This window comes from Urocampus carinirostris, chromosome 4, assembly GCF_059441175.1.
Source record: "Urocampus carinirostris isolate Australia breed hairy pipefish chromosome 4, RoL_Ucar_1.0, whole genome shotgun sequence".
NCBI classification, from domain to species: domain Eukaryota; kingdom Metazoa; phylum Chordata; class Actinopteri; order Syngnathiformes; family Syngnathidae; genus Urocampus; species Urocampus carinirostris.
The window spans coordinates 903037-930996 of record NC_142352.1 but is presented as its reverse complement, the minus strand read 5'-3'; the positions used below and the strand labels follow the sequence as shown (position 1 = coordinate 930996).

The 27960-nt window shown below is 43.7% G+C and overlaps 1 protein-coding gene across 1 annotated transcript; it reads left to right on the top strand.

Moving 5' to 3' along the window:
• Positions 1-874: 874 nt before the first annotated feature.
• vps35 (VPS35 retromer complex component) lies at positions 875-27950 on the top strand. The gene is made up of 17 exons (XM_088333405.1): positions 875-985; positions 3347-3442; positions 3527-3623; positions 3708-3831; positions 5060-5242; positions 6825-7044; positions 7122-7205; positions 8232-8341; positions 9126-9222; positions 13403-13551; positions 15733-15940; positions 17780-17935; positions 18324-18446; positions 22001-22180; positions 25628-25867; positions 25930-26073; positions 27621-27950. Exons 1-17 carry the CDS (start codon positions 983-985, stop codon positions 27798-27800), a joined length of 2394 nt encoding a protein of 797 aa, XP_088189531.1. The 5' UTR covers positions 875-982; the 3' UTR covers positions 27801-27950.
• Positions 27951-27960: the final 10 nt, after the last annotated feature.

The following is a 27960-nucleotide window of genomic DNA, read 5'->3' as shown; positions in this document are numbered from 1 at the left end:
CTACAATACAGGGGTTCTCATACACAAATACTACAGAAATACTACAAAAGTACTACATTAATCTATTACTGTAGTATCATTTTGGTAGTATCTCTATAGTAATATGTTTTCAGTATTTTGTACTAGTCAAGTTTATAAAAGCACTATAGAAATACTACAAAAAATAACACTACAATACAGAAGTTCTCATACACAAATACTACAGAAATACTACAAAAGTACTACATTAATCTATTACTGTAGTATCATCTTGGTAGTATCTCCTGGTGGTCTAGTGGTTAGGATTCGGCGCTCTCACCGCCGCGGCCCGGGTTCGATTCCCGGTCAGGGAACTTCTTTACCAGCTCAGTAGCCTAGATGGTAAGGCGCCCGCTTTGAGACTGGGAGGTCGGTGGTTCGCGCCCCGGCCGAGTCATTCCTAAGACTTAAAAAGTGGTCGGCGGCGCCCTCTGTTGGCTGCGGCTGCATCGGCTCGCTACAACGGGTCAGGTGCAATCGACATTTCGTTCTGTGTACATTGTTACACAGAATGACAATACAAGGAAATTATTATTATTATTATTATTAATATGTTTTCAGTATTTTGTACTAGTCAAGTTTATAAAAGCACTATAGAAATACTACAAAAAATAACACTACAATACAGAAGTTCTCATACACAAATACTACAAAAGTACTACAAAAGTACTACAAAATAAATGTATGTAATTAGCACAGTCATATATTATATGTGCCCTGCGACTGGCTGGCAAGCCGTTGAGGGTGTCCCCTGCACACAACTCGAAGATAACTGGGATGGGCTCCAGCGCCCCCGTGACCCTGCTGAGGATAAGCAGTGCAAATTGGGAATTGTGGTTCCAGATGACCCCGCCCTTCCTGTGACGTCAGTGGGCGCTGCGGCAGGAGGTACGTGAAGGCATCACGGCAGTCACATGACAGGCAGGCAACGCCGTTGGACTGCTCTGACGCCGAATTCGGAACCATGGTAAAGTCTCCTTTTGGACTTTTCTCCTCATTTTAACGGACGGAACCGCTTTATTCACGTTTTTTATATGAAGTCATTTCAAATTTTTGCAGTGCCGTGGGCTAAGCGCTGACGCCTGGTCAAAATAGAAGCTAGGCTATGCTAGGCTAATTGATGCCAGGCTAAACGAATAGTGACTTTTCCTAAATCTTCCACCATTTAAGTTACGAAATATAAATATAAATGCGCGTTTCGTGTTGTTTCAATGGGAATTCATAGCTCGAGTGAGTGATTTAAGTCATTTTTCAAGAACGCCTTCGACGCTTTATTGATGTTGTTAGCATAGTTTAGCTTAGCATCATTTGCTGCTGTCAAAAGTCAAGACGAAATATTTTTTTTCCTGCATCTCAAATTTAACCTGCTTCGATTTTTTATTATTATTCTGGTTCGCTCCTGTTGCGTTTATTTCATTAAAGGGGATGTTAACTAAAATAAGTTACGACAAATATTATTTGAATGGTTCCAAAGCGCTTCACAATGTGCTTCACACTTACCCATTCACACACACATTCACACACCAATAGGGAGTCAGCCATGCAATGCACCGACCTGCTTTTGGGGGGCATTAGGGATTCAGTGTCTTGCCCAAGGACACTATTCTAAAGGGTTTGACTTAGCTTATCAGTAAGTATCAAGCCTCTGGGAATGATTCAGTATGATAAATCACCATTCGATGGTTGGAGTGGCTTCGATCAGATCTTTTTCCAAACATCGAGGAAGCCCCCACTTCCTAGTCTTGCTTCCTGTATCCAGTGATTGAAGTGTGTAGCTGGCACCGTATAGCAAGTATCGCCGTAACGAAGCAGTGTGGTCAGAGTAGCGAAGATATTCAAAATAAATATTAATAAAACCTTCTACTTCAATGCGCCTTTTAGGAAACCCAAGGTCGCTGTACACAGAGTATCAAAGAACAACAATAAAGTACGAATAAAACAAGCAAGTAAAACATATTTTTTAAAATAAAAGGGGACGGTACGTGAGGCAAATGATCATGATAAGGCAAGTCTGAAGAGGTGGGTTCGGAGTCCGGAATTGAAGGTGGACAGGGTGGCGGTATTCAGAAAGGTCAGGCGGAAATGAGTTTCAGAGCTGGAGGGGCAGAGCGGCTGAAAGCTGCCTCCTCAGTAGATGCCGGTAAATAATTGATTCTCGATGAAAGGAGAAGATAAATATATGGGGACATTTAGTGAAAATTAGCTTCTCATATCTTCTTTTCTATAAGCGACAGGAATATCACAACTTGAAAAATAATTGAAAAGTTGAACAACATTTATCCCCCCCAGGGCCTTCACTACCCTAAACACGCACACACCGCTGTAAAGAATATACATCCTGTTCGTTTTATTAAAAATAGGTTTCCTGCAAAATATTATTGCACTACTTTTCACTGCACTCTTGTTACAACTTAGTTGTACTTAAAGTCCAATGTATACAGAGTGAATAGGAACGGAGAGAGCACGGTCCCCTGCGGAGATCCCGTGCTGCTAACCACAGTGTCCGATGTACAGCCCCCCTGTTTCACATACTGGGGTCTGCCTGTCGGGTAGTCCGTAATCCATTCTACAAGGTGTGAGCTAACTCCCATCTCTGTCAAGTCAAGTCATTTTTATTTGTATAGCCCTTAATCACAAATAGTCTCAAAGGGCTTCACAAGTTATTACATACAAGAATTTTAGGTTATTAATATGCTATAGAGTAGAAGTGAGTTTTAAGCTTGGACTTAAACATGTCCACTGAGGCAGCAGATCGGATCTCAGGGGGAAGAGCATTCCACAACACCGGTGCCCGGATGGAGAACGCTCTCGAACCAGCGGAACACTTCTTGGCTCTTGGGATCACCAGGAGACCGGCGCTCTCAGAACGAAGGCTTCGGGCCGGGACATAGGGGGAAATCAGATCGCTGTGTGTGCGTTGATGTCTTCGCTCCAGTAATTCACAATTTCTCAGTTTCCTACTCTGTAGCATAGGCTGTATGCTATTGAAGGCACTGGAGAAGTCCAAAAATGTAATCCTCACAGCCCCCTTAGCCCTATCCAGGTGAGAGAGGGATCGGTGTAACATGTATACTATAGCATCACAGGAACTCTGTTATCCAAAGACGTCGGACGCATTCCAGACAGCCTAACCTTCTAATGTACCTTGAAGAAAAACAGTCAGTGAATCTCTCTACTGCATCAAATGTAATTTGTATTATATTAAATCGCTTATAGTCAAATAAATAAAATAAAAAATCCTTCAGGTGTCACGGCTAATTTCGTTGCAAACAACGTTCGCTCTGTCGTTATCACGGACAATAAAGGATATTGGGTTCTGTTCCTCCAGCCGACCACGCAGTCTCCTCAAGATGAGCAGGAGAAGCTTCTGGACGAAGCTGTGCAGGCGGTCAAGGTCCAATCTTTCCAGATGAAACGATGCCTGGTAGGAACCCTCTGCTTATGGCGGAGCTTGTTTTATTTTTCTTGTAATTTTTAAAATTTGCTTCCCTGATTTGTACTTGCACAGGACAAGAACAAGCTGATGGACGCCCTAAAACACGCCTCCAACATGCTTGGAGAACTGAGGACCTCCATGCTTTCGCCTAAAAGCTACTACGAGCTCTGTATCCTCGAACGTGGCTTGTTTCCAGACAACGGCAAAATGATAGTGCTCGTATGTTGTGGTTCTTTAACCGTCCTCGTTGTAGACATGGCCATCTCTGACGAGCTCCATTACTTGGAGGTCTACCTCACCGACGAGTTCTCCAAAGGACGCAAGGTGGCCGACCTCTACGAGCTGGTCCAGTACGCCGGCAACATCATTCCCAGGCTGTGAGTTTCACCTGAATTGCCTTCAATCAGTAATAATTAAGAATATATATATATATATATATATATATATATATATATATATATTTTGATGAAGGAAGTGATGAGAATACCGTAAATTCCACAGGACCCGATGAAACGCCACATGCACAAATTTCAGAATGTAACTCAATTTCATCTTTGTACAAGCTGCACTGGATTTTAAGCCGGTTGCCTAACGCGGTTTTCAGTTCTGCTTCGACTCATTTTCAGATCATGTAACCCAGGGGTAGGGAACCTATGGCTCTTCATGAGTACGTATGGCTCCGAAATCAAATGTAACTATTGCATATCTCTCAGTGGCGTTCCAAAGTCATGTGATTTCATCACGATTTTGATCCATATAAAGCCGAAGCGACTTAACGCAGAAGTTTGATAAGAAACCATTGCAACTGATCAATAAAAACGCTGGCAAAGGACTTTGATTGGGTGAGCAGTACAGGTGGGCGGATCCCTGCACACAGCGCAAGGTACTTCCTTCTCTCTCACTCTCTCTCTCTCCTCTCGCTCAGTGCAGTCTACACCCAAAGTGAATATAACCATATGCTTATCGTTTGCAGTCATTTGTGACATTTTTACAAAAGAACTTTGCATGCACATTGTTTTGAAACCGTTATTAAGGACACCATCTCATCTCATCAGCTGCACTGCTTATCCTCAGTAGGGTCGCGAGGGTGCTGGAGCCCATCCCAGCAATCATCGGGCAGTGGGCAGGGGACACCCCGAACTGGTTGCCAGCCAATCGCAGGGCACACGGGGACAGACACCTCGCTCGCTCATTCACACCTAGGGACAATTTGGACCGGCCAATCCACCTGAAATGCATGTCTTTGGAATGTGGGAGGAAACCGGAGTGCCCGGAGGAAACCCACGCAAGCACAGGGAGAACATACAAACTCCGCACAGGAAGTCCGGTAGCTGGATTTGAACTCACACAGGAGGTTCCCAAGACTTTAGAACTGTGCCGCACACGCGCTAACCACTGCCCTGCCGTGCTGCTATTAAGGACACATTTCATGGAAAAAAATGACCTCAACACTCTTAACTGAAGGTGGAAGACACATTGTAAATGGCATATTTACATTGATTTGGGTTCCTGACCCCTGTCCTAATTTGATACAAAATGTTGGGGAAAAAAATGCTTAGTTTCGCCGTGTGCTAATATTTCATTCTGTTAAATTTGTGCGTGTAGCTACCTGCTGATCACGGTGGGCGTGGTCTACGTGCGCTCCTTCCCGCAGTCCCGCAAGGACATCCTGAAGGACCTGGTGGAGATGTGTCGCGGCGTACAGCACCCGCTCCGAGGCCTTTTCCTCAGGAACTACCTGCTCCAGTGCACCCGCAACATCCTGCCCGACGACGGCGAGCAGGCCGAGTAAGCGTCTCCGAAACATCTAAAACAGGGGTCGGCAACCCATGACACGCGTGCCACTGCGGGCAGGGGTTACAGTGGCACGCGAGCGCACAGCAAAATGCTAATGATTATGCTATAAAAAATGCGCATTTTTACCTGAAATGTAGACATTTTCAGTAGTGAGCCGTGTTATTTAGAGGCTTTACGTTAGCTCCTCCTCTGCTTCGTGTGTCAGTGTGTGTTTGCGCGGCGGCTCGCAAAAGAGAGATCCGTGTTTTAACCCAGCCAACAAAACACACGCGCGCGAGAAATGAACAAATCATGACGGCTCCTCGAGCGAAAACATTTCGTTCTTTCCAGCCAGCGTGGAAAGACGAATGAGGCTTTGTGCCAAAAATGGCAGTGCTGTTTTGTGCCTTATGCCTCGAGTGCATTGTACCTCCCACGTCAAGTGTTAAGCGTCATTATGAGATGAAACATGAACATGCATTCAAGGATGAGTCTGGAAAGGCGGAGACATTAAAAGGCGCTGTGTCCAGGCACAGCAAACAAACAGACCCTGAAAACATTTGTCATAGCTAAAAACGCCACCACTGGAGCAAGCTATCACATTGCTCACTGCATAGCAAAGCACAGAAAACCATTTACTCATGTCGAATATGTTATAGAAGTGAGTGTGTGCGTGTATGCGCGCTTTGCTGCTGTTATTTCAAGTTTTGATATTTTCTGCAACAAGATATCATTGATGAATAGTATGGTAGCTGTCCATATTACTTGTTTTTTTTATTGTAGTTCATTTTTAATAAAGAATGGTTGATTCTGGTTAATTCTTGTGGCCAAAAGTTGAAGTCATGGATGGCGACAGGCCTTTCCACTTGTTATTCACATTCAATTTTTAGTTAATTGATGAACAAGAATAGTGGATGATAAATTGGTCAGTTATCCCAGTGTTCTTCAACCAGTGTGCCGGGGCACACTAGTGCTGTGAGACCTTGTCTAGTGTGGAATTTGCCCAATTTTATCTTGCCAAAAAGTCAGGCCATTATTCAGTATTTTTGCTCTCTTCAGACGAGGATCTGTAATAGTCATCCATATCTGTAGGTGGCAGTAGATTTTTATTTACTTTTTATGTACTAATTATTTGCTCGAGGTAGCACAATACATTTAATAACTTAATTTGTTTAGCAAAGCGTCTTAAGATTGCACTTTAAAAAAACATAAATAAAGCACATCATTCTTTTTTTATTTGAAGTATTATTTTCTTATTCATGTACTAAGTATCTGCGTATGAGGGAGTACAGTGAAATATTTGACATACTTTCATTTTCAAACATTTTCGACGGACGGTAAATAAAAGTGTACCTTGGTTCAAAAAGGCTTGAAAAACACCGAGATTCAAATGTCTATCCATGTTGTATATTCGGACTGGTGTAAAATGACAGCTCTTGGATATAAAAAAATTCTTATGCGAGTCATTAATGTAGGTGTGGCACACTGATTTACAAGGACATTTGAAAGTGGCACTCCGCACCGAAGAGGTTGCTGACCCCTGATCTAAAACATGGCTGCCGTCGTCTCCAAGGTGTTTTTTGCCCTCCGACAGGGGGACGGAAGAAATGACGGGCGAAATCAACGACTCCATCGACTTTGTTCTGCTCAACTTTGCCGAGATGAACAAGCTGTGGGTGCGCATGCAGCACCAGGGCCACAGCCGCGACCGCGAGAAGCGCGAGAAGGAGCGCCAAGAGCTGAGGATCTTGGTGGGCACCAACCTGGTGCGCCTCAGCCAGTTAGAGGGCGTCAACGTCGACAAGTACAAGCAGGTAACGGGACATCTCCACCACGGGGTCACCTAGAACCGTCTCGTGTTTAAGGTCTGCCTCCAACCCCCCATTCGCAGGTGGTCCTCTCCGGCGTGCTGGAGCAGGTGGTGAACTGCCGAGATTCACTCGCCCAAGAGTATTTGATGGAGTGCATCATCCAGGTGAGGCCCAGGTGACCTTCCAACCAATGTTCCCTCTAAGCTGCGCACGTACGCAATCGCGCACTGCCCGCACATTCTCAGCACACAAGGAAATCTAGCAGCTCACAAAATTGCTCATTAAGAAGCCAATTAAGTCAAAGTTTACAGTGCATGAAGGTCAAAATACACGGGTTCCCCTCACGCTGTGTTCTAAATGCGGTATTTTGAAGTCATTGTCGAAGTAGAACCAAGTTGAGTCAAGTCAGTAGAGGTTTTCGAGAACCGGCTTCTTCGGCTCGGCTCACTAAAAGGAACCGGCTCTTTCGGGTCCTAAATGGCTCTTCGGGTTGTTTTTGCTTCTTTAATCCCTACTCGACCAAATGTTATTTAAAATTGTGCACAAAATGACTTAAAGGAGGGGGGGGAATAGAACAAAAAAGAAAAAAAATACCAAAATGAAAAAAAGAAACATAAGGAAGAAAAAAAGGAAATTTAGAAAAACAGCAAGGAAAAAATAAACACAATGAGATTTTTTTTTTTAAAGGAATTTCAAAAAAAGGAGAAAAAAACACGGAAAAAGAAGAAAAAGTTTGTGTTGCATTCAAATAATTTCCAATTATATCTAGTGAATCTTGTTGCCAACATTGTACTTCCTCTAAAAAATGTGATTATCTTGCAACAGACTGAATAAGCCCTCAAAAATGTTAGTATTATGCGACAAAATATATCAGGGAAAAAAAAAAGATATCTTGTGAAAGAAATGACGTTTGTAGGCCGTACAACCTTTGCAATACTACACGAGTCAATTCATTCAAAAATGAAAAATAACTTTCCATTGCCGGAAACTCGGCAAAATGTAACGTGATGTTAAGTTTTGGACATGTTTGATAATGGATTAGTTGCCACACTTGGGATTGCCGTTGCTCACTGTCGTTTCAAGCGTCGCTCACCGACTTTGTGTGAACGCTCAGACCCGTAACGAAAATGACGGGGAATATTGCTTCCGACGCTCCTGCCTTTCACACGCCGCTTCTCCTGTGATTTCAGGTGTTCCCGGATGAGTTCCACCTGCAGACCCTCAACCCTTTCCTGCGCTCCTGCGCCGAGCTTCATCAGCACGTCAACGTCAAAAACATCATCATCGCCCTCATTGACAGGTACGGGGTGGGGGGGGGGGGGGGGGGGTTTAGACATTTGCCCATCAAAACAAAAATGGATCGTTTGGAAACTGTCTTCGGTGGTCTTCTAGGATCTGACAACACTCACTTATGTTCTTGAGTCATTAAATGAGATCCATCTTCCTCTATGGCAGGGTTGTCAAACTCATTTTAACTCGGGGTAGACACGATAGAACAAACATTCTGTCCGGGCCCAACTAGTAAAGAGAAAGAAAAAGAGAGATAAAGAAATAAGAGAAAGAGGGAGGGTAAAGAAGAGAGAGGGCGGGACAAAGAAAGAGAGAGAGGGAGAGAGCGTGAAAAACAAGAGGTTAAAAAGTCGTGAGAGAGGGGAAAAAGAAAGGGAGAGGAAGAAAGAAATCCAAAGACAAATAGAAAGACAGAAGGAGAGAAAAGAGCGCGAAGGGTAGGAAGAGAGAAAGAGGAAAGAGAGAAAAGGAAAAAAGGAAGTTGGAGCAAAATAAGTTAAAAAGACAGAGAGAGCAAGAGCAACAAAGAAAGAGAAAAAGAGACGCAGAGAGTGAAAGAGACAGAGAGGTGAGTGAGTGAGTGAGTGAGTGAGAGTGAGAGAAAAAAATACAAGTACAGTGTCTTTGTGAGAGACACCTGGCTTTGGCAACATCAAGTTGACGTATTTCAACCTGCGGCTTGTTTTTCTCTTGTGCTTCTCTGAATGTTGTCTCGCGGGCCAAATTTGTATCATAGTAAAACATAAAAAATGTGTGGGATAAAAATGGAGACGGACACGCTGGTTCGATTTCAGACTGGCGTTGTTCGCCCACCGAGAAGACGGACCCGGGATCCCGGCCGAAATCAAGCTTTTCGACATCTTCTCGCAACAAGTGGCCACCGTTATTCAGGTAGGACTTTGACTTTACTTTCGATGATGACTTGTTGAAATGACATCCCTAGCTTTCGGGACCTATTAAATAAGGCATAAAAAGATAGGTTTTTGGTCAGTATTTAGGTCCCGAGAGGGCTGTAAAGGATATGGTAACCCTTGCCTAGTAGTTTGATCTGATTGCTCTTGTACTGCTAAAACGTATTTCGCATTTGTTTTATGTATTTCAAACCACAATACCAATTAAGGCAAACATTATTTTTTTTTATCGCTCCCACTTGAGTTTGTATGGCGTGGGGAGTTGGTTCAGGAGTGAAGCTGCATTCACTCAACTGTTAAAATAAACTAGTACATGCATTGAATTCAAATAACTTTATTGACCATTTGCGCATGCAGGAGGGCAGTAAATGGTAGCCAACGGTACGCTGTGTTGTCGGATGAAGCGGCTCACCTTGTCGGAAAGCACAAACGGCGCTTTATAGAGGAGCTGAGGATAGCAGGGCTAGCTAACGACCTACACCAGGAGTGTCAAACTCATTTTAACTCGGGGGGCCACACGATAGAACAAACATTCTGTCGGGGGCCAGACTAGTAGATGAAAGAGAAGGAAAAAGAGATAAAGATATAAGAAAAAGAGGGAGGGGAAAAGGAGAGAGGGCGGAACAAAGAAAGAAAAAGAGAGGGAGAGAGAGCGTGAGAAAAAAAAGATAAAAAGTCGTGAGAGAGGGGGAAGAGAAAGGGAGAGGAAGAATGAAATCCAAAGAGAGGAGGGAAAAGAGAAGAAGATAACAGAGAAGGGGAGAAAGAGCGAAATGGAAAGCAAGAGAAAGAGAAAAGGAAAAAAGGAAGAGAGAGCAAAATAAGGTAAAAAGACGCAGAAAGAGACAAAGGAACAAAGAAAGAGAAAAAGAGACAGTGAGAGAAAAAGAAAAAGGGAGGAAAGAGAAAAAGAAATATATAAGTACAGCATCTTTGTGAGAGGCACCTGGCTTTTGCAACATTAAGTGGACATATTTCAACCTGCAGCTCATTTTACTCTTGCGCTTCTTGAGTGTTGTCTCGCGGGCCGGATTCAATCCCTTAGCGGGCTTGATCTGGCCCGCGGGCCGCCTGTTTGGCACCTGTGACCTATACCTTCTTCACATAACTAACCAAATCGTCCAGTCTGCCTGACTTGAGTCCATAGAATTTGTATCACCATATTGTAAATGGAGTACCCCCATACACCTGTGCTGATCTGAACAGATAAATTCTGGATACTTACCAGTTCTTTGTAGCTGGTTGGGTTACCGGGACTCGTTGATGGGCTGACAGGGGGAGGTACCCCATAATGGCAAGGGTAAAACACTCACAATAGCCGTGTATGCTAATAAGTTTTATCTAAGGTATCAAACTTGCGGCCTGCGGGCCAGATCAGGCCCACCAAGGGTTTTAACCCGGCCCGCGAGGATCCAGCAGAAAAATGACTTGCAGTTTGAAATATGTCCACTGGATCCCGCCAAAGCCAGGCGCCACTCACAAAGCTACTAGAGATGTATTTCTTTCCTTCTTCCTTTCTGTGCTTCTTTCTCTTTCTCAAACTCTCTTTTTCTACCTTTCTTTCTCAAACTCCCTCTCTTTATTTCTTTGACTCTTTCTCACACTGTTTCCCTCTTTTTCTCTCTTTTTTCATTCCGTTCTCTTTATCTTCCTCTCGCTGTCCTTCTCTATTTCTCTTTATCTCTTTCTCGCTTTTTTTCTCTTGTTAAATTCTCTTCTTGTTGCGCTTTCTGTCTTTTCTGTCTCTTTTACTCCCTTTTTTGCCCCCCCCTCTCTCTCTCTTGTCTCTTTCTCTCTCTCTCTTTTTCTCATGAATCTACTAGAGTGGCACATCTGAGTTTTTTTTCCTACCATGTGGCCCCCGAGCTTAAATGAGTTTGACACCCCCGATCTAGGGTGCCATCAACTCTCAAATCGACTATAACTGAAAGCTCCTCATATGTATAATTTATGGTCATTTTGAATAGGACAAAGCTTTAATCCATAGCAGATGTCAGGACACACTCCACTACCGTAGCATGAGCTAACTTATCGGCAGGGTTGGGTAGGGTTACTGTATTTTCCGCACTATAAGGCGCACCGGGTTATAGGGCGCACCCCGAAAAAATCGTTTTTGGTCCTATATTTTCCATACATAAGGCGCACCAGATTACAAGGCGCTACAATGGGAACGTGGACAAAACAGACAGTTGAGTCCAACTGATTACCCCCTTAACATTCCCAAAGCTTGCAAAGACGCAAATACGTGTCGAGAACACGTGCGCATGCGGTGTCCGTACGATGGCACTCAAATGCATGGTTCCATCATTCGGAAGGTTAAAGTCTTGGGATTCAAGAAATGCTAACCATTCCTTAGTATCTATTTTCTTTTTCGCTCGCAACTTTACTGTGCATATGACAATAAACACTTGGAATTGAGTTGCATTTAAAAATAGACACTCCATTCCATCCGTTATCTGCACCGCTTATCACAGAAACATCGAGTTCAGTCTGAAACAAGATACAGGGATAATATATAGCCGGAGTAGCTCACCGAAGGCGTTGTGTTCATAATAATGTGCAGCCGTGGTCCTCTTATATCCGTGAGTGTAGTAAATCCAGGAGAATAAAATATTTACAAATACAAAATAGTAAAAAAAATGCTTTCTGTATGCCGTCAGCCACGTGCTATACGCATTCATCTTTTTCGGCCAATTGCAGGCTTTGTTTTGCGGTTTAAGCCTATGCCAGCCTGTAAATGATAAAAAGGATCCTCCCCTTGACCTCCAAATAACTTTAGCCAATAGCGATCGATTCAAATGATGATTGACACATTGGTTAGCCAATGAAACGCCGGTAAATAAATCCCAGCATACACCGCGGACTACTTGGCGTTCGGGGGAAAATCGAGTCGGCGGCGGTTGCATTAGTTGCAAGACTTTGCGAATTAATTTTGTTCCATAAATAAGGCGCACTGTATTATAAGGCGCATGGTCAGCTTTTGAAAAAAATAAAGGCTTTTAGGTGCGCCTTATAGTGCGGAAAATACGGTACTTTCAATGACTTTTGGATTACTCCAATAGCAAATATGCTGATAAAAGACAAAAGAAACTAAATATGAATAAAATGATGACTCACAACACGGGGTAAGCTTTCTCTCGTGGCTTTGATCTCTTTGATCTCCGGCAAAACGAACATCAAATGCGACAGAAACAAAATGAAAATCAATCCAAATAGCTTGAAAAACACTATTTTTGCCGTTCCGTGTATTCCGTTACTCCCCGAGCCTGCACAAAGTGGAGTCATTTTATTCCTATTTAGTTGATTTTGTCTTTTATTAGCATATTTGGTAATGAAATGAAATGGTATTGGAATAATCCAAAAGTCATTGAGAGTAATCCAGTTAAAGTAACCCTACCCAACCCTGCTTATCAATAACTACATTGAGCTTTTTTGACGTGACTCGGAAATGCATAAAATGCGCCTTGTTAGAAAAATCCAGGAGTACTTTCCTGGAGTAATTGATTGCCGATATCTATCGCCGTCTTCGTCAAAAGGGGGATGGTAAAATGCCAAACTGGGTCTCGAACCTCGCAGGTTCACACAGCCCACCGCACAGCAAAATATCACCATGGTAAAAAGTGGCGCTTATATTGTCATGGTTATTATTCTCATTAGCTGTACCGCTTTTATCCTCATTAGGGTTGCGGGGGGGCTGGAGCCCATCCCAGCCATCTCCGGGCAGTGGGCAGGGGACACCCTGAACTGGTTGCCAGCCAATCGCAGGGCACACAGGGACAGACAACTCACTCGCTCAGTCACACCTAGGGACAATTTGGACCGGCCAATCCACCTGAAATGCATGTCTTTGGAATGTGGGAGGAAACCGGAGTGCCCGGAGGAAACTCACGCAAGCACGGGGAGAACATACAAACTATTTTTATTATTATTTGTTTCAATTCAACTGCCTTCCACTCGGGTGCTTTTACCGTCCGTTATGGAGCGCATATGCAACGTGACGTTACGCGCAAAGGGTTAAACGGGGAGATGGGCGGAAGAGTCACAGAGAGAAAAATCGACGATTATTGCTTTTATTTTTAAATGTGTTATTAGAATAATTTGATGATCCGTATTTTTGAAATCCCGTTTTGTTTCCGTCACGTGTTTTGTCCGGACATCAGTCGCGTCAGGACATGCCGTCGGAGGACGTGGTGTCCCTGCAAGTGTCCCTCATCAACCTGGCCATGAAGTGTTACCCCGATCGCGTGGACTACGTGGACAAAGTCCTGGAGAGCACCGTGGAGATCTTCAACAAGCTCAACCTGGAACAGTACGTGAGAACCGGGGCCACGTTCCATTTGGAGTGACAGTCATTCCTCGTTTTTTGGGTTGGGGGTTGCGTTCCATAAAGGCCCCGTGAGAGTCCAAAGCCGCAAAGTAGAAACCATATATATATATTTTTTGATTGAATATTGTATTATACATTGAAAGCGAAGAACGAACCCAATTTACAGGTTCAAGTTTTTTTTTTTTCAAATAACTTCTCTACCGTTATAATTTTAAAGATAATGTTGCTGCCAAATTGCAACACAGACTTGATTGTCAGGAATTAAACTATTAAAATGTATCGTTTACCAAATTGTTCGAATGAGTTACCTGACTCCATTAACCAAACACAACATACATTCTGTTCTAACGATGCGTGCTCGTTTCTTTTTGTGAAAAGACGGACAAGAGGCCGGCATTTCCACACGGGCTAGTTTTATTTTCTTAGATAATTTAACTAAGTGAACTCCATCGAACTAGCCAAATTAGTGTCGCTCTTTGTCGAGCCTCCTTTTTCGATCGTCCCTCTCGATCTTCTTCCGAAGTTCTTCTGCCCACGTCTATTCACAAGCTGGCATGCCGGCTCCTCCCGTGGGCATACCGACTCCTCCCATGGGCGCGCCAGGTGCCAGCTTCACCACCTCCTCGCCGAAGGGCGTCGCGATGTTTGTCCTTGTGCGTCTGGCCTTCTCCCGTCAGCACTCGCAGGAATTCTGTTCTCAAAATACGTCTGATGCATTCCAGACAGCCTAACCTTCTAATGTACCTTGAAGAAAAACAAGGTACATTGAATGTGAATCTCTCTACCGCATCAAACTGAGTACATGTACTTACGTTGTAGTTAATTTTATAACATCCTTTATGAAATGTATAAAATCCTTCATGGTTCAGGAAACAATCGAATTTACTTCAGACGATATTTTGTCGCCATCGTGTGGACGACAAAAACGTGGCATGGAAGGCACATTCCACACGACAAATAAAATGACTGTGCTGGATAAACATTTTTTTCAAACAAACTCTGTACTGACAAATTAGAATTTTCAAAATAACAGGTGTTACTATATTGCACTATTTATCGGTTGTACGTAATATGATTGGTTGACGGACATGGGCACTCGTGCAAATAAAGCAGCTTTCCATTGAAACCTGATTCAGGCAAAATCTCAATTTGGCCTGCCGATATACAGTCGTATCCCAAAGTTTGGGCACCCCTGATAATTTTCGAGATTTTCCTTTATAAATCATTGGTTGTTCGGATTAGCAATTTCAGTTCAATAGATTATATAGCAGAAGTGAAATGAAGTTCATTGGATTTACAGAAAGTGTGCAATAATTACTTGAACAAAAGGAGGCAGGTGCATCCATTTTGGCACCCCAACAGAAAAATTCCATCAATCTTTAGTAGAGCTTCCTTTTTGCAGAACAAATAGCCTCCTTTTTTGTTCTCTATTACCTTTTTTCCCTTTATTTGCTTCTTTCTTGTCTTCTGGCTTTTTTCTCAATTTTTCCTGCTCTTTTTTCTTTTTCTCTCCTATTGTTTCTTCTCAGCTTTTCACTACTTTTTCATTTCGGTATTTTTTTCTTGTTTGCTCTATTTCCCCCCTTCCTGCATAAGTTTACATCATATTTGGTCGTGTAGGGATGAAAGAAGCAGAAACAACCCGAAGAGCCGTTTAGGACCCAAAAGAGCCGGTCCCTTTTTTAGTGAGCCGAGCCGAAGAAGCCGGTTCTCGAAAACCTCTACTGACTTTACTCAACTTTGTTCTACTTCGACAATGACTTCAAAATACCGCATTTCGAACACAGCGTCTTTGACTTAATCGGCTTCTCAATTAGCAATTTCGAGCCCTGATTTTTGTGAACTGGCAAGATTTTCTTGTGCGCGGAAAAGCTTCGGGCACACGCAGCTTAGAGGGAACATTGCTCCTAATGCATTTAACATAGTCATTTTGATAGTAGGCTAATATAGATGCATTTTTTTACGTTCATTCTAAGGATTATATTAGACTTTAAATCTTTTGCGGCTCCTGGAAAATTAGTTCTTTTTTTTGGGGGGGGGGGGAAATATGGCTCTTTCAACATTTTGGGTTTCTTACCCCTCGTTTAGCCAATCAGAATGCGCAAATACAACGCGCCGTGAAACGGCGAGAGACGAGCCAATTTCCTGAATTCTGTCCCTCAGCATCGCCACGAGCAGCGCCGTGTCCAAGGAGCTGACGCGTCTCCTGAAGATCCCGGTGGACACCTACAACAACGTCTTGACGGTGCTGCAGCTCAAGCACTTCCCGCCGCTCTTCGAATACTTCGATTTCGAGTCCCGCAAGAGCATGAGCTGCTACGTGCTCGGGAACACGCTCGACTACAACACCACCATCTTGGCGCAGGAGCAGGTTCGACAAAACCACATATATAGGGACATCATTTCCAGACTATAAGCCTCACCTAGTACATTTTTAAAGGAAAAACTATTTTGTACGTGCATAAGCCGCACCTGTATATAAGTCTGCAAATATATATATAATTCCAGACTATAGCGCACACATGATTATGAGCCTCACCTAGTACATTTTTAAAGGAAAAACTATTTTGTACAAGCATAGGCCGCACCTGTATAAAAGCCTGCAGTCTGCATGTATATATATGTATATATATATATATGTCCCGATGGAGCCACCATTTTGTTTCTTAGTTCTCAGACATCGCGACGCTCTTCCCTTATTAATCTTGAATTTTCTTTTCGATGGTGATTTGTTTTTGCTTTCAGTCTTATGGAAACACCTCGGCCATCTGCTCTCTTGTGTGTTCAAGAAGGTTTTCCAGTTGGGGCCACCTGCTTTTATTCACTCTGAAAGTTATTTCCGTCTTTTTAGGACAGGGGTGGCCAACTCATTTTAACTCAGGGGGCCAAACGTTCTCCTGGGGGCCAGACTAGTAGATTTGAGAAAAAGAAAAAGAGAGAAAGAAGTAAGAGAAAGAGGGAGGGAAAAGAAGAGAGGACAAAAAAAGAGGGGAAAAAAAGAGCGTGAGAAACAAGAGGTAAAAAGAGAAATAATTAGAGAGGGGAAAGAAAGAACGAACAAAATCCAAAGAGAAATATAAAGAAAGCGAAAACAAAAGGAGAGAAAAGAGAGAGAGCAAAAGAAGGTAAAAATACACAGAAAGAGACAAAGAGGAACAAAAAAAGAGAGAGCAAGTGAAAGAGAAAGATAGGGAGGAAGAGAGAAAGAAATTTAAATACAGTGTTTGCGAGAGGCACCTGGCTTTGGCAACCTCAAGTGGACATATTTCAACCTGCAGCTCATTTTTCTCTGCAGGCCGGATTCAATCCCTTAGCGGGCCTAATCCGGCCCGCGGGCCGCCTCTTTGACACCCCTGTTTTAGGATGTTCCTAGCAGACCTTAAAAAATGCATGTTAGCCGCATCGTAGATATGAAGCTGAAACCAAGTCCTGTCATTCAGGCATCTTCAACTTTTTTTCCCACTGTTTCCTTCTTTAGTCACTGTGGGTTAGGGCCCGCGAATACCTTCTATTGTTATTGTTAGCTGCTTCTGCATTGTCCCTCAGTGTCACTCTGCTTCCACAACTGCTCTGGCAAGGCAATGTTGAATTCTGTGATTCAGGCACGTAGCGCTTTTTATTCCAATGTTTCCTTTTCTCGCCACTTGCAAGTCAAGACTCGTCACTAGAGCTATTGGTATTGTCGGCTGTTCTTCCTTCCTCTCGTGTCGCATGCCTTTCACGCCTGCTCGGGCAATCCAACACCGCAGATTCCTGTCGATTTAGGCATCTGGCGCTTTTTTTTTTTGACTGTTTTCATCTCAAGCCATTTATGACTCAGAGGTCAATGATTTAGGCTTGACAAATTCAATCTTTTACAGCCCTTTTGAGTAGATTCCCCCAGGGGCTGCTAAAGTTGGCCACTTCCACTAGCTCTGACCAGCTGCCTCTGTCTTCTATGGTCGCTGGAGGGGATTAAGAGCAGCTTTCGTGTGTCACTGACTTAAATCGACAAGAAATCTGGAATTAGGCTTGGGAACTTTGCCAATTGGTCTCCTTTGGGCTTCCGTGGTGTGTCACGCTTCAGATACGACGACCTGTAGTGGTGAATTCATCCACACTGTCCCTTTAAAAAAGACAAGAGAATGGATTTTTGGGGGTGAAAAAGCACTGCCAGTCTCTGTATGGTTTTGCAACTGAGATGGAGGTAAGTCGCTTTTATATCTTGCAGGTGGACGCCATCTTGAACCTGGTGTCCACGCTGATCCAGGACCAACCCGACCAGCCGGCCGAGGAGCCCGACCCCGAGGACTTTGCGGAGGAGCAGAGCCTGGTGGGCCGCTTCATCCACCTGCTGCACTCGGACGACCCGGACCAGCAGTACCTGGTAAGGGGGGACGGAGGAGGTTCTCTCTTTCTCTCTCTCTCTCTCTTTCTCTCTCTTCTTCTTCTTCTCCTTTTTATTTTTATCTTTTTCTCTCTCTTTTTCTTTTTTCTTTCTTTCTTTCTCTCTCTCTCTTTCTCTTACTCTCTTTTCTTCTTTTTCTTTCTCTCTCTCTCTTTCTCTCTTTCTGTCTGTCTTTCTCTCTCTTTTTCTTTTTTCTTTCTCTCTCTCTCTCTCTCTTTTTATTTTTTTTTTCTCTTTTTCTTTCCTTTTCTCTCTTTCTGTCTCTTTCTCCCTCTTTCTCTTTTTCTCTCCCTCTCTCCTTTTCTCTTTTTCTCTCTCTCTTTTCTCTCTCTCTCTCAGCTTTTGACGACGCCGATTTGCCCCTCAGATCCTCAACACGGCCCGCAAACACTTTGGCGCAGGCGGCAACCAGAGGATCCGATACACGTTACCCCCTCTGGTTTTTGCCGCCTACCAGTTGGCCTTCAGATACAAGGAGAACTCTTCGCTGGTGAGCCAGAGTACTTCTTCTCTCATTTTCCATCTGTTCCCTTCACGCTTGTAGTTTTGAGTCTAGTTCTATTCATATTCGGGCTGCGCATCGATACTCGTTTCTAATTTGGAACCGGTTCCGCGGTTAATCGATTCCTCGGTGGTAAAACTCAATTTGGGTTCCGTGATCGATCCCGCCCGTGCTGCGGCGCTAACGTAGCAAACGAACGCACCCCGATGCAGGGTCAGGTGACGTCGTTCCACGTGCTATTTGTTGTCGCTGCTCGACCAATCGTATCGTAGGCGTCGAGTGTTTTTTGCCTACAATATCAGCTGCATAGATGTAATCGTTCAAAGGTGTGGCTGTATTTCACTCCAAAAGATGATGCACAAATATGCTATACAGTGGAACCTCGCTAGTTCGCGGTTCCACCTTTGCGGGTTCAGAGCTTCGCCGGTCTAAAAAATATACTTTACCTTCTCGATAAAAGCATTTATTGACTTGAGCAAGCGCGAGCTCATGTCAACTAGGAACACGGTGTGGACACTCTTATTGTGAAGGGGAGGGGGAGGCCCTGACACAATGCTTAGTCATGGTGAGTTACCGCTTCGCTCAGCCCCCCCTCCTTCAACTCCTCCCACCTCACCCCCTTCTTATGTGCGCTCAGGAGGAACTCGGCGACGCGACGTAAGCATATTCTCTTCTGTCATATTTCATCTCAAGTTTGACTTGAGGCCCCTCCTCCAACAGTCCAATTATTCTTATATCAATAAAAACTTGTGTACTTTATCTTGTTAGGAAATAAATATATTAAAAATGTATCGTTTACCAAAGTGTTCGAATGAGTTATCTGACTCCATTAACCAAACATAACCTTCATTCACCTAACAATACATGCTCGTTTCTTTTTGTGAAAAGACGGACAAGAGACCGTCATTTCTACATGGGGGCAGATTTAATTTTTAAATAATAAACGACGTGAATTCCAACGAATTAGTCTTCGTCGACCCCTCCTCTCTCGTTCTTCCTCGATCTTCTGAAGTTCTCCCGACCCGTGCCTTTTTCCCAAGCTGGCGTGCCGGCTCCTCCCATGGGCGGGCGAGGAAAAGCCCCTACGTGGCCCCACCATCTCAAAAGAGAGTCGGGATGTCTGTCCTTGTGCGTCCCGTTATCAACAGAACTAAACAAAACATTTGCATTCGTGAAGCTGAAGCCCACTCAGTGAAAATCTTCATTGCACTCCATAAATGTAAATTGTATTTAATCGTTTAAAATATAAAATCCTTCAATCTGTAGTCACATAGTACTTATTTTTCTTTAGTGAGAATCCATAAGGAATTGAATCGATAAGCAGGGATCGATAAGGAATCGCTAAAACATAATCGATACACAGCCCAAATTCATACATCAACATTTTTTGCCTGTATGTTTTCAAATCGGGTCATAAATCTTATGCTAGCACAGAGCTTGGTAACCTAAAATGTTGAAATATATCGGACACACCCCCAAAAAAAAATTTGAAGCCACAAAAAATTTGAAACTTTTATATAAGCCTCTTAAGGAAGGCAGCACATACTGTCTATATCTGTCTCATCTCTCATCTCATTAGCTGCACCGCTTATCCTCAGTAGGGTCGCGGGGGTGCTGGAGCCAGTCTCAGCAAACATCGGGCAGTCGGCAGGGGACACCCTGAACTGGTTGCCAGCCAATCGCAGGGCACACGGGGACAGACAACTCGCTCATTCGCACCTAGGGACAATTTGGACCGGACAATCCACCTGAAGTGCATGTCTGTGGAATGTGGGAGGAAACCGGAGTGCCCGGAGGAAACCCACGCAAGCACCGGGAGAACATACAAACTCCGCACAGTAAGTCCAGTAGCTGGATTTGAACCCACGCAGGAGGTTCCCGAGACCTTAGAACTGTGCCGCACACGCGCTAACCACTGCGCCGCCGTGCTGCCCGTCTATATCTGTATTCATTGAAAAACTTTTGAAGATGTTAGTGTCATGTTTGTCTTCCTACAGAAACCATATCATTTTCCACTATCAAACATTTTTGAAAAAGTGCCAGGGATCCACTAGTGAGCGCCATAGAGCCGCTTGTTGCTGACCCCCGTGCTAGCATTAGTAGCTAGCAGAGCAGTTTTACATGCTAGCGCTGGGACCAGCAACCTTTTGGAAGGTGAGAGCTAGGGGCCGGCATGCATGTTAGAACTCAAAATTCCTAGGAAATCCCCAATGACCCATTATATATTTTCAGAACTAGTCTGCTGGCTACTCGGGTGTTCTTGGATTTTCTCTCGTAAGTCAGGCAAGATTTTTATTCAGAAGACAACTCGTATCTCAAATTTCTCAAATCTTAAGGAGCTTTTATGTAGAGCAAGGGTGTCAAACAGGCGGCCCGCGGGCCGGATCAGGCCGGGTAAGAGATTGAGTCCGGCCTGCGAGACAACGCTGAAAGTGCAAGAGAAAAACGAGCTGCAGGTTGAAATATGTTCACTTGATGTTGCCAAAGCCAGGTGCCTCTCACAAACGCTGCACTTGTATTTCTCTCTCTCTTTCACACTCTCTCTTCCTCCCTTTTTCTCTCTCCCTTTCACTCTCTCTGTGTCTCTTTTTCTCTTTGTTCATCTTTGTCTCTTTCTCTGTGTCTTTTTACCTTATTTTGCTCTCTTCCTTATTTCCCTTTCTCTCTTCTCTTTCTCTCTCTCTTGCTTTGCCCTTCTTTATTTCTCCCATTCTCTCTTTCTCCCCTCATTTCTCTCCATCGCCCTTTCTCTATATTTCTCTTTGGATTTCTTTCTTTCTCTCTGTTTCTTTCCCCTTCCCTCATTATTTCTCTCTCTCTCTCTCCCTCTTTTCCACAACTTTTCTCCCACTCTGTCTCCTTCACTCTCTGTGTCTCTCTTTTTCTCTTCCTTTGTTGCTCTTTATCTCTTTCTCTCTGTGTCTTTTTAACTTATTTTGCTCTAACTTCCTTTTTTCCTTTTCTCTCTTTTCTCTTTCTCTCTTCCTACCCTTTGCGCTGTCTTTTCTCTTTTCTCTCCTTCTGTTTTTCTATTTCTCTTTGGATTTCTTTCTTCCTCTCACTTTCTCACGACTTTGTATCTTTTGTTTCTCACGCTCTCTCCCTCTCTCTTTCTTAGTCCCACCTTCTCTCTTTTTCTCTCTTTCTCTCCTCTCTTTCTCTTATTTCTTTCAATTTTCTTTCTCTTTAATCTACTAGTCTGGCCCCCGAGAGAATGTTTGTTCTATCGTGTGGCCCCCGAATTAAAATGAGTTTGACACCCCCTGATGCAGAGGAAGGTATGACTCAGTCGGCCCCCTAGTGGTAGCGTTTGAAAATTTTCATAACTACGATTTTTCTCTCGCAAGTCGGGTTCGATTTTTGTTCGAAAGACATTTTGAATTTCTGGCAGAGGCTGGGGCGATCGCTCCTCGAGTGGTAACTTTAAAAAAAATGATAGGTCGGGCAATATTTATTTCGAAGTATCTCGAATTTCACCTTTTCGATGCACTATACTAAACATTCCAACCTAGGGGGTCTTCCATTTTCTTTTGTTCCCTCAGGACGACAAATGGGAGAAGAAGTGCCAGAAGATCTTCTCCTTCGCCCACCAGACCATCAGCGCCCTGATCAAGGCCGAGCTGGCCGAGCTGCCTCTCCGCCTCTTCCTGCAGGGGGCGCTGGCCGCCGGCGAGATCGGATTCGAGAACCACGAGACCGTCGCCTACGAGTTCATGTCGCAGGTAGTCGAGTCAAGTCCTGTTTATTTGTTTGGCCCTCAATCACAAAGAGTCACAAAGAGTCTCAAAGGGCTTCACAGACCAAAGATTATTGCAAAGCACGGACTATTATCACACCGTCCCCCGATCTAAAACCTACATGAGGGCAAGGAAAAACTCAAAAACCTCAACATGGGGTTAATGAAGAAACCTTAAGAAGGGACAGTCTCAAAGGGCTGCACAGACCACAGACTATTGCGAACCACAGAGTATTATGACACCATTCCCTAATCTAAAACCTACATGAGGGCAAGGAAAAACTCAAAAACCTCAACATGAGGAAAGTCAAGTCAAGTGATGTCATGTTTATTTGTGACGCCCTTAATCATAAGGTGTCTCAAAGGGCTGCACAGACCACAGATTATTGCAAACCACAGACTATTATGACACCATCCCCTGATCTAAAACCTACATGAGGGCAAGGAAAAACTCAAAAAACCTCAAGTCAAATCAGCCATGTTTATTTGTTTGGCCCTTATTCACAAAAAGTCTCAAAGGGCTGCACAGACTACTGCAAACTACAGACTATTATGACACCATCCCCTGAGCTAAAACCTACATGAGGGCAAGGAAAAACTCAAAAACCAAGTCAAGTCATATTGATTTGTTTGGCCCTTAATCACAAAAAGTCTCAAAGGGCTGCACAGACCACAGATTATTGCAAACCACAGACTATTATGACACCATCCCCTGATCTAAAACCTACATGAGGGCAAGGAAAAACTCAAAAAACCTCAAGTCAAATCAGCCATGTTTATTTGTTTGGCCCTTATTCACAAAAAGTCTCAAAGGGCTGCACAGACTACTGCAAACTACAGACTATTATGACACCATCCCCTGAGCTAAAACCTACATGAGGGCAAGGAAAAACTCAAAAACCAAGTCAAGTCATATTGATTTGTTTGGCCCTTAATCACAAAAAGTCTCAAAGGGCTGCACAGACCACAGATTATTGCAAACCACAGACTATTATGACACCATCCCCTGATCTAAAACCTACATGAGGGCAAGGAAAAACTCAAAAAACCTCAAGTCAAATCAGCCATGTTTATTTGTTTGGCCCTTATTCACAAAAAGTCTCAAAGGGCTGCACAGACTACTGCAAACTACAGACTATTATGACACCATCCCCTGAGCTAAAACCTACATGAGGGCAAGGAAAAACTCAAAAACCAAGTCAAGTCATATTGATTTGTTTGGCCCTTAATCACAAAAAGTCTCAAAGGGCTGCACAGACCACAGATTATTGCAAACTACATCCCCTGATCTAAAACCTACATGAGGACCATAAAGTTCCTTATTAATAGTCGAAATTCCCATCTCACGAGTAATTCCGCAGAAAATTTGAAATTATTTGACAAACTTCTTTTTAAAGTAACCGAAATTTTTCCAGGTAACCAGTTACTTTTACTATAGAGTAATTCAGTGACTAAATGAGTTATTTATTGGAAGAAGTAGTGAGTAACTAGAACTAATTACTTTTTTTAAAGTAACGTGCTCAACACAGTTAATAAATGAATACATAATTTGCATGGGCCACACTTACTTAGAAGGGACAGTGTGTAGTGCTTGACCACCAGATGTCGCTGTATTGTTGTCCAACTGAAAACGAGTGCCAAAAAGTACAAACTATGGAGATTCAAAATGACCAAATCGCAACCAATTTCTTCATTTTTTTTGCTCAGCCTTTTGCATGCAAAATGAAAAAGATAAAAAAGGGGATAAAAGGTAAGAAAAGGGGAATTGAAAAGGGGAAACAAGAATAAAGTAAAAGGAAATACATTTCAAATAAATAAAAACAAAAAGCAATAGAATAAAAGGAGAAAAGGGTAGGCCTTTAACTAACCGCTATTTTAAAACTCCACGAGTTGCCGACCACCATTTTGTCTTCAATTTATTATGAAATTGGTTTAATTGTGTGGCTAATGATAATAAACGCAAGCAAAATGGGTCAAATGAAGAATACATCTTTTAATGAACATACTGAATAAACCTTTGTCCTTTTTAAGGGACTGTAAATAAATCAAGTCCAATTTTTGTATTCCTCTAATCAAAGAACAGGCTCAAGGGGAGCAGTAGAACAGGAAATAAAACAAACGTGATGTGCATTATGTCAACTACGTTCAATGGTCAATTGCAAAGTCTGTCACCAAAAGTACTTCACAATTCAGGACAACTTCAAGTCTGGCATAACACGTAAGCTCTTTTTTTATAGCAAAATACGCATCATCTAATCAATGCATGTCATCAAAACCATATGAACATCAATATTACTTGACATTTCTGAGGCGAGTCAGACTCCATTCTCTTAAACCGTCTTACGTGCTTTCTATTCAAATCTTGCGGCATCGCCGAGCTACTGCCACGATGCGCGAGGTCTGCTTTGCCGTATCGAGGCTAAAATGTTCTTCAACTTTACACGTATTGCGACTCGACCTTTCTATTATTTTGGAGACGGAGACGCCCTTGTGCTATTAAGCAGATGTGGGGTCTAAGTTTACCTCTTTTGCATGTTGTGGGAGAGCTTTTTTAAAGTTGACTGATGGCTAAAAGATAATCCAGGCATTTTGACTTTTTTACAACTGCTAGTTGGAGAGGAGGAGGAGGAACTTACTCACGTCCGTCTCCTTGGCCGCGCTCCTAACTCTGGGGGGCCCCTCCCCCACCAAACTGTTTTTATTTAAGCAGAACAAAGAAAGGGTCGGTACCAATATTTGAAAGAAAAACGTGATACCATCTGGTTTAGAGATGCACACTTTTTGTGGAACTCGTTTAAGCCCACTTTACAGCAGATAATCTATTCACGTAGAAATGCCTCACTCTGTTAGAAAAAGGTGTCTGGCGACAATCCCAAAAAACTAAAGAGTCAAATTTGTGACCACCTTTAGACTCTGCAATTGTGCTGTGTTGTCTATTTGATGTATGCCTTTTCTGGGGACAGATTTTGACAATTAGCATTTGCTAAAACGTTATAGTATGCTGCATGAGTTTATACCAGCTCGGTGGCCTTGGGGGTAGTGCGCCTGCCCCGAGACTGGGAGGTTGCCGGTTCGAGCCTCGGCCGAGTCATACTTACAACATCGGTACTCATTGCCTCCCTGCTTCAGCATTAGGGGTTGGAATTGGGGGGTTTGGTCACTCAATGACTCTCAACACATCAGTTGGGTTGATTGAGGGGGCTGGGAACCCCCTCCTCTATCAATCTCCCAGAAAGAGTCAGAAATGTGAATGAGTTCTTGACTCTAGCTACCTCCCACTAGGGGGATATGGCTCCAGTGTGTGTATATATATATATATATATATATATACGAAACAGACTATTTCCACGCCAGTTTTTTCGCGGATCAGGCGGTCTACGGGTCGCAGCCCTAACACAGAGGCGATTGAGGTGACGGACAACTGTCCCCCCAGGCCTTCTCGCTGTACGAGGACGAGATCAGCGACTCGAAAGCGCAACTGGCGGCCATCACGCTGATCATCGGCACCTTCGAGCGCACCAAATGCTTCAGCGAGGAAAACCACGAGCCGCTCCGGACGCAGTGCGCCCTGGCCGCCTCCAAGCTGCTCAAGAAGCCCGACCAGTGCCGCGCCGTCAGCATCTGCGCCCACCTCTTCTGGTCGGGGCGCAGTACCGACCAGAACCAGGAGGAGGTGGGTACCGTCGCGCACGTCGCCGTCCGGCCTGCCGGATTTTTAACCCGTGCCTCCGGCAGATCCGCGACGGCAAGCGCGTGATGGAGTGTCTGAAGAAGGCGCTGAAGATCGCCAACCAGTGCATGGACACCTCGCTGCAGGTGCAGCTCTTCATCGAGATCCTCAACCGATACGTCTGCTTCTACGAGAGGGAGAACGACGCGGTGAGAACGCCCAGGGGGAGGGAAGTGGAGAGAGTGAGAAAGGGAGAGAGAGAGAGGTGTGGAGGGAGAGGGAAGCAGTGAGAAAACAAAAAAGAGAAAGAATGAAAAAATAGAGATGAAAAGAAAGGAAGAAAGAGATGGAAAAGAGGCCGAGAGAAAATAATACATGACTACTTTACTTGACAGGAGAAAGAGTCAAAGAGAGAAAGATGGAGAGAAAAGAAAGGTATGTAGACAAAAAGAAAAATGGAGAGAGAGTAAAAGAGATGGAGAGACAGACAAAAAAGAAAAGACAAAGAGGGACAAGACAGGTTGAGAAAAAACAAGGTGACTTGATTTGCCAAGAGAAATATAAAGAGAAAGATAAAACATGGAGAGAGAGAGAGATAAATAAAGGGAGAGAGATGTAGAGAGAAAGTGAAAGAAATAGTGGCAGACAGAGATGGAGAGAAGTGGAGACAGTGTGAAAGGGAAAGAGAGATTGAGAGAGAGAGGGAAATGAAGAAAGCGATAGACAAAGAGGTGGGGAGGGAGAGGGAAGCGGAGAGAAAACAAAAAAGAGGGAGATGGAGAGAGAAAGAGTGGAAAAAAAGAGATGAAAAGAAAGTAAGAAACAGATGGAAAAGAGGCTGCTAGAAAAAAATACATGACTACTTGATTTGACAGGAGAAGGATGGAGAGAGAGAGAGAGTGGGATGGAGAGAAAGCAAGGTATGGAGACAAAAAGAAAAATGGAGAGAGCGTAAAAGAGATGGAGAGACATAAAGAAAAAGTGATGACAAGAAAGAAAGAGACAGAGGGATAAGAAAGCTTGAGAAAAAAACGAGATAACTTTATTTTTCCAAGAGAATTAAAGTAAGAAATATGACACATGGATAGAAAGAGAGAGATAAAGAATAAGGGAAGAGAAGCAAAGGGAGAGGGAGCAAGGGGTTAATGGAGAGAGAGTGAAAGAAATAGTGGAGAGAAAAATAAAGCGATGGAAAGAAAGGAAGAGGGAAAAGAAAGGTTGAGAGAAAACGAGATGACTTAATTTTCCAAGAGCAATAAAGAGTGAAAGATGAAACATGGAAAGTGTGAGAGAAAAAAAAGTAGGAGAAATAGAGATAGAAAGAAAAGGAAAGAAAGGAAGAGGTAAAGAGGGGAAAGGAGAGGTTGAGTAAAAAAAGAGATGACTTGAAAAGAGAAATACAGAGTCAAGGAGAGAAAGATGAAACATGGAGAGAGGAAGAGAAGGAGAGAAGAAGCAAAGAGAAAGGGAAGCAGAGAGAAAAAAAAAAACAAAGAGCAAAAGAGAGGAAGAATAGAGAGAACAATTAAGAAATAGAGAAAAAAATGTAGAGAAAATGCATAAATGAGAGGCAGCGAAAAGGGAGACAAAAAAGTGAGAAAGAGCAAAAAAAGAAGACGGAGATATAGAGAGTGTGTCAGGTCTGGCTTTGGCAACATCAAATGGGCATATTTCAAACGGCAGTTCTTTTTTCCTTTTTCCAGCAAGTAAGTAGCAGCGTTTTTTACGGTATTCCATGGTTTCCTTCTTCCGGCAGGTGACGGTTCAGGTCCTGAACCAGCTGATCCAGAAGATCCGGGAGGACCTCCCCAACCTGGAGGCCAGCGAGGAGAGCGAGCAGATCAACAAGCACTTCCACAACACGCTGGAGCACCTGAGGCTCCAGAGGGAGGCCCCCGAGTCCGAGGGGCCCGTCTACGAGGGCCTGGTCCTCTGAGGGGGGGCAGCCCCCACCCCTCCCTCCGCGTCGAGGATGGTTTATTCCGAGAAGCCCGCTCGATTTTCATCATCTCTGTCGGTTTGTCCCGCCTCTTCCTGTCACGTGACCCCGCCCGTGTTGCCTTCAGGGCCCCCAGAAAGCGCGTCGCGCGCCAGAC

Coding starts and splice junctions, on each gene's coding strand:
- vps35 (XM_088333405.1), top strand. Junction 3,443..3,526: donor TCCAGATGAAACGATGCCTG/GTAGGAACCCTC, acceptor GTACTTGCACAG/GACAAGAACAAGCTGATGGA. Junction 7,045..7,121: donor ACGTCGACAAGTACAAGCAG/GTAACGGGACAT, acceptor CCCCATTCGCAG/GTGGTCCTCTCCGGCGTGCT.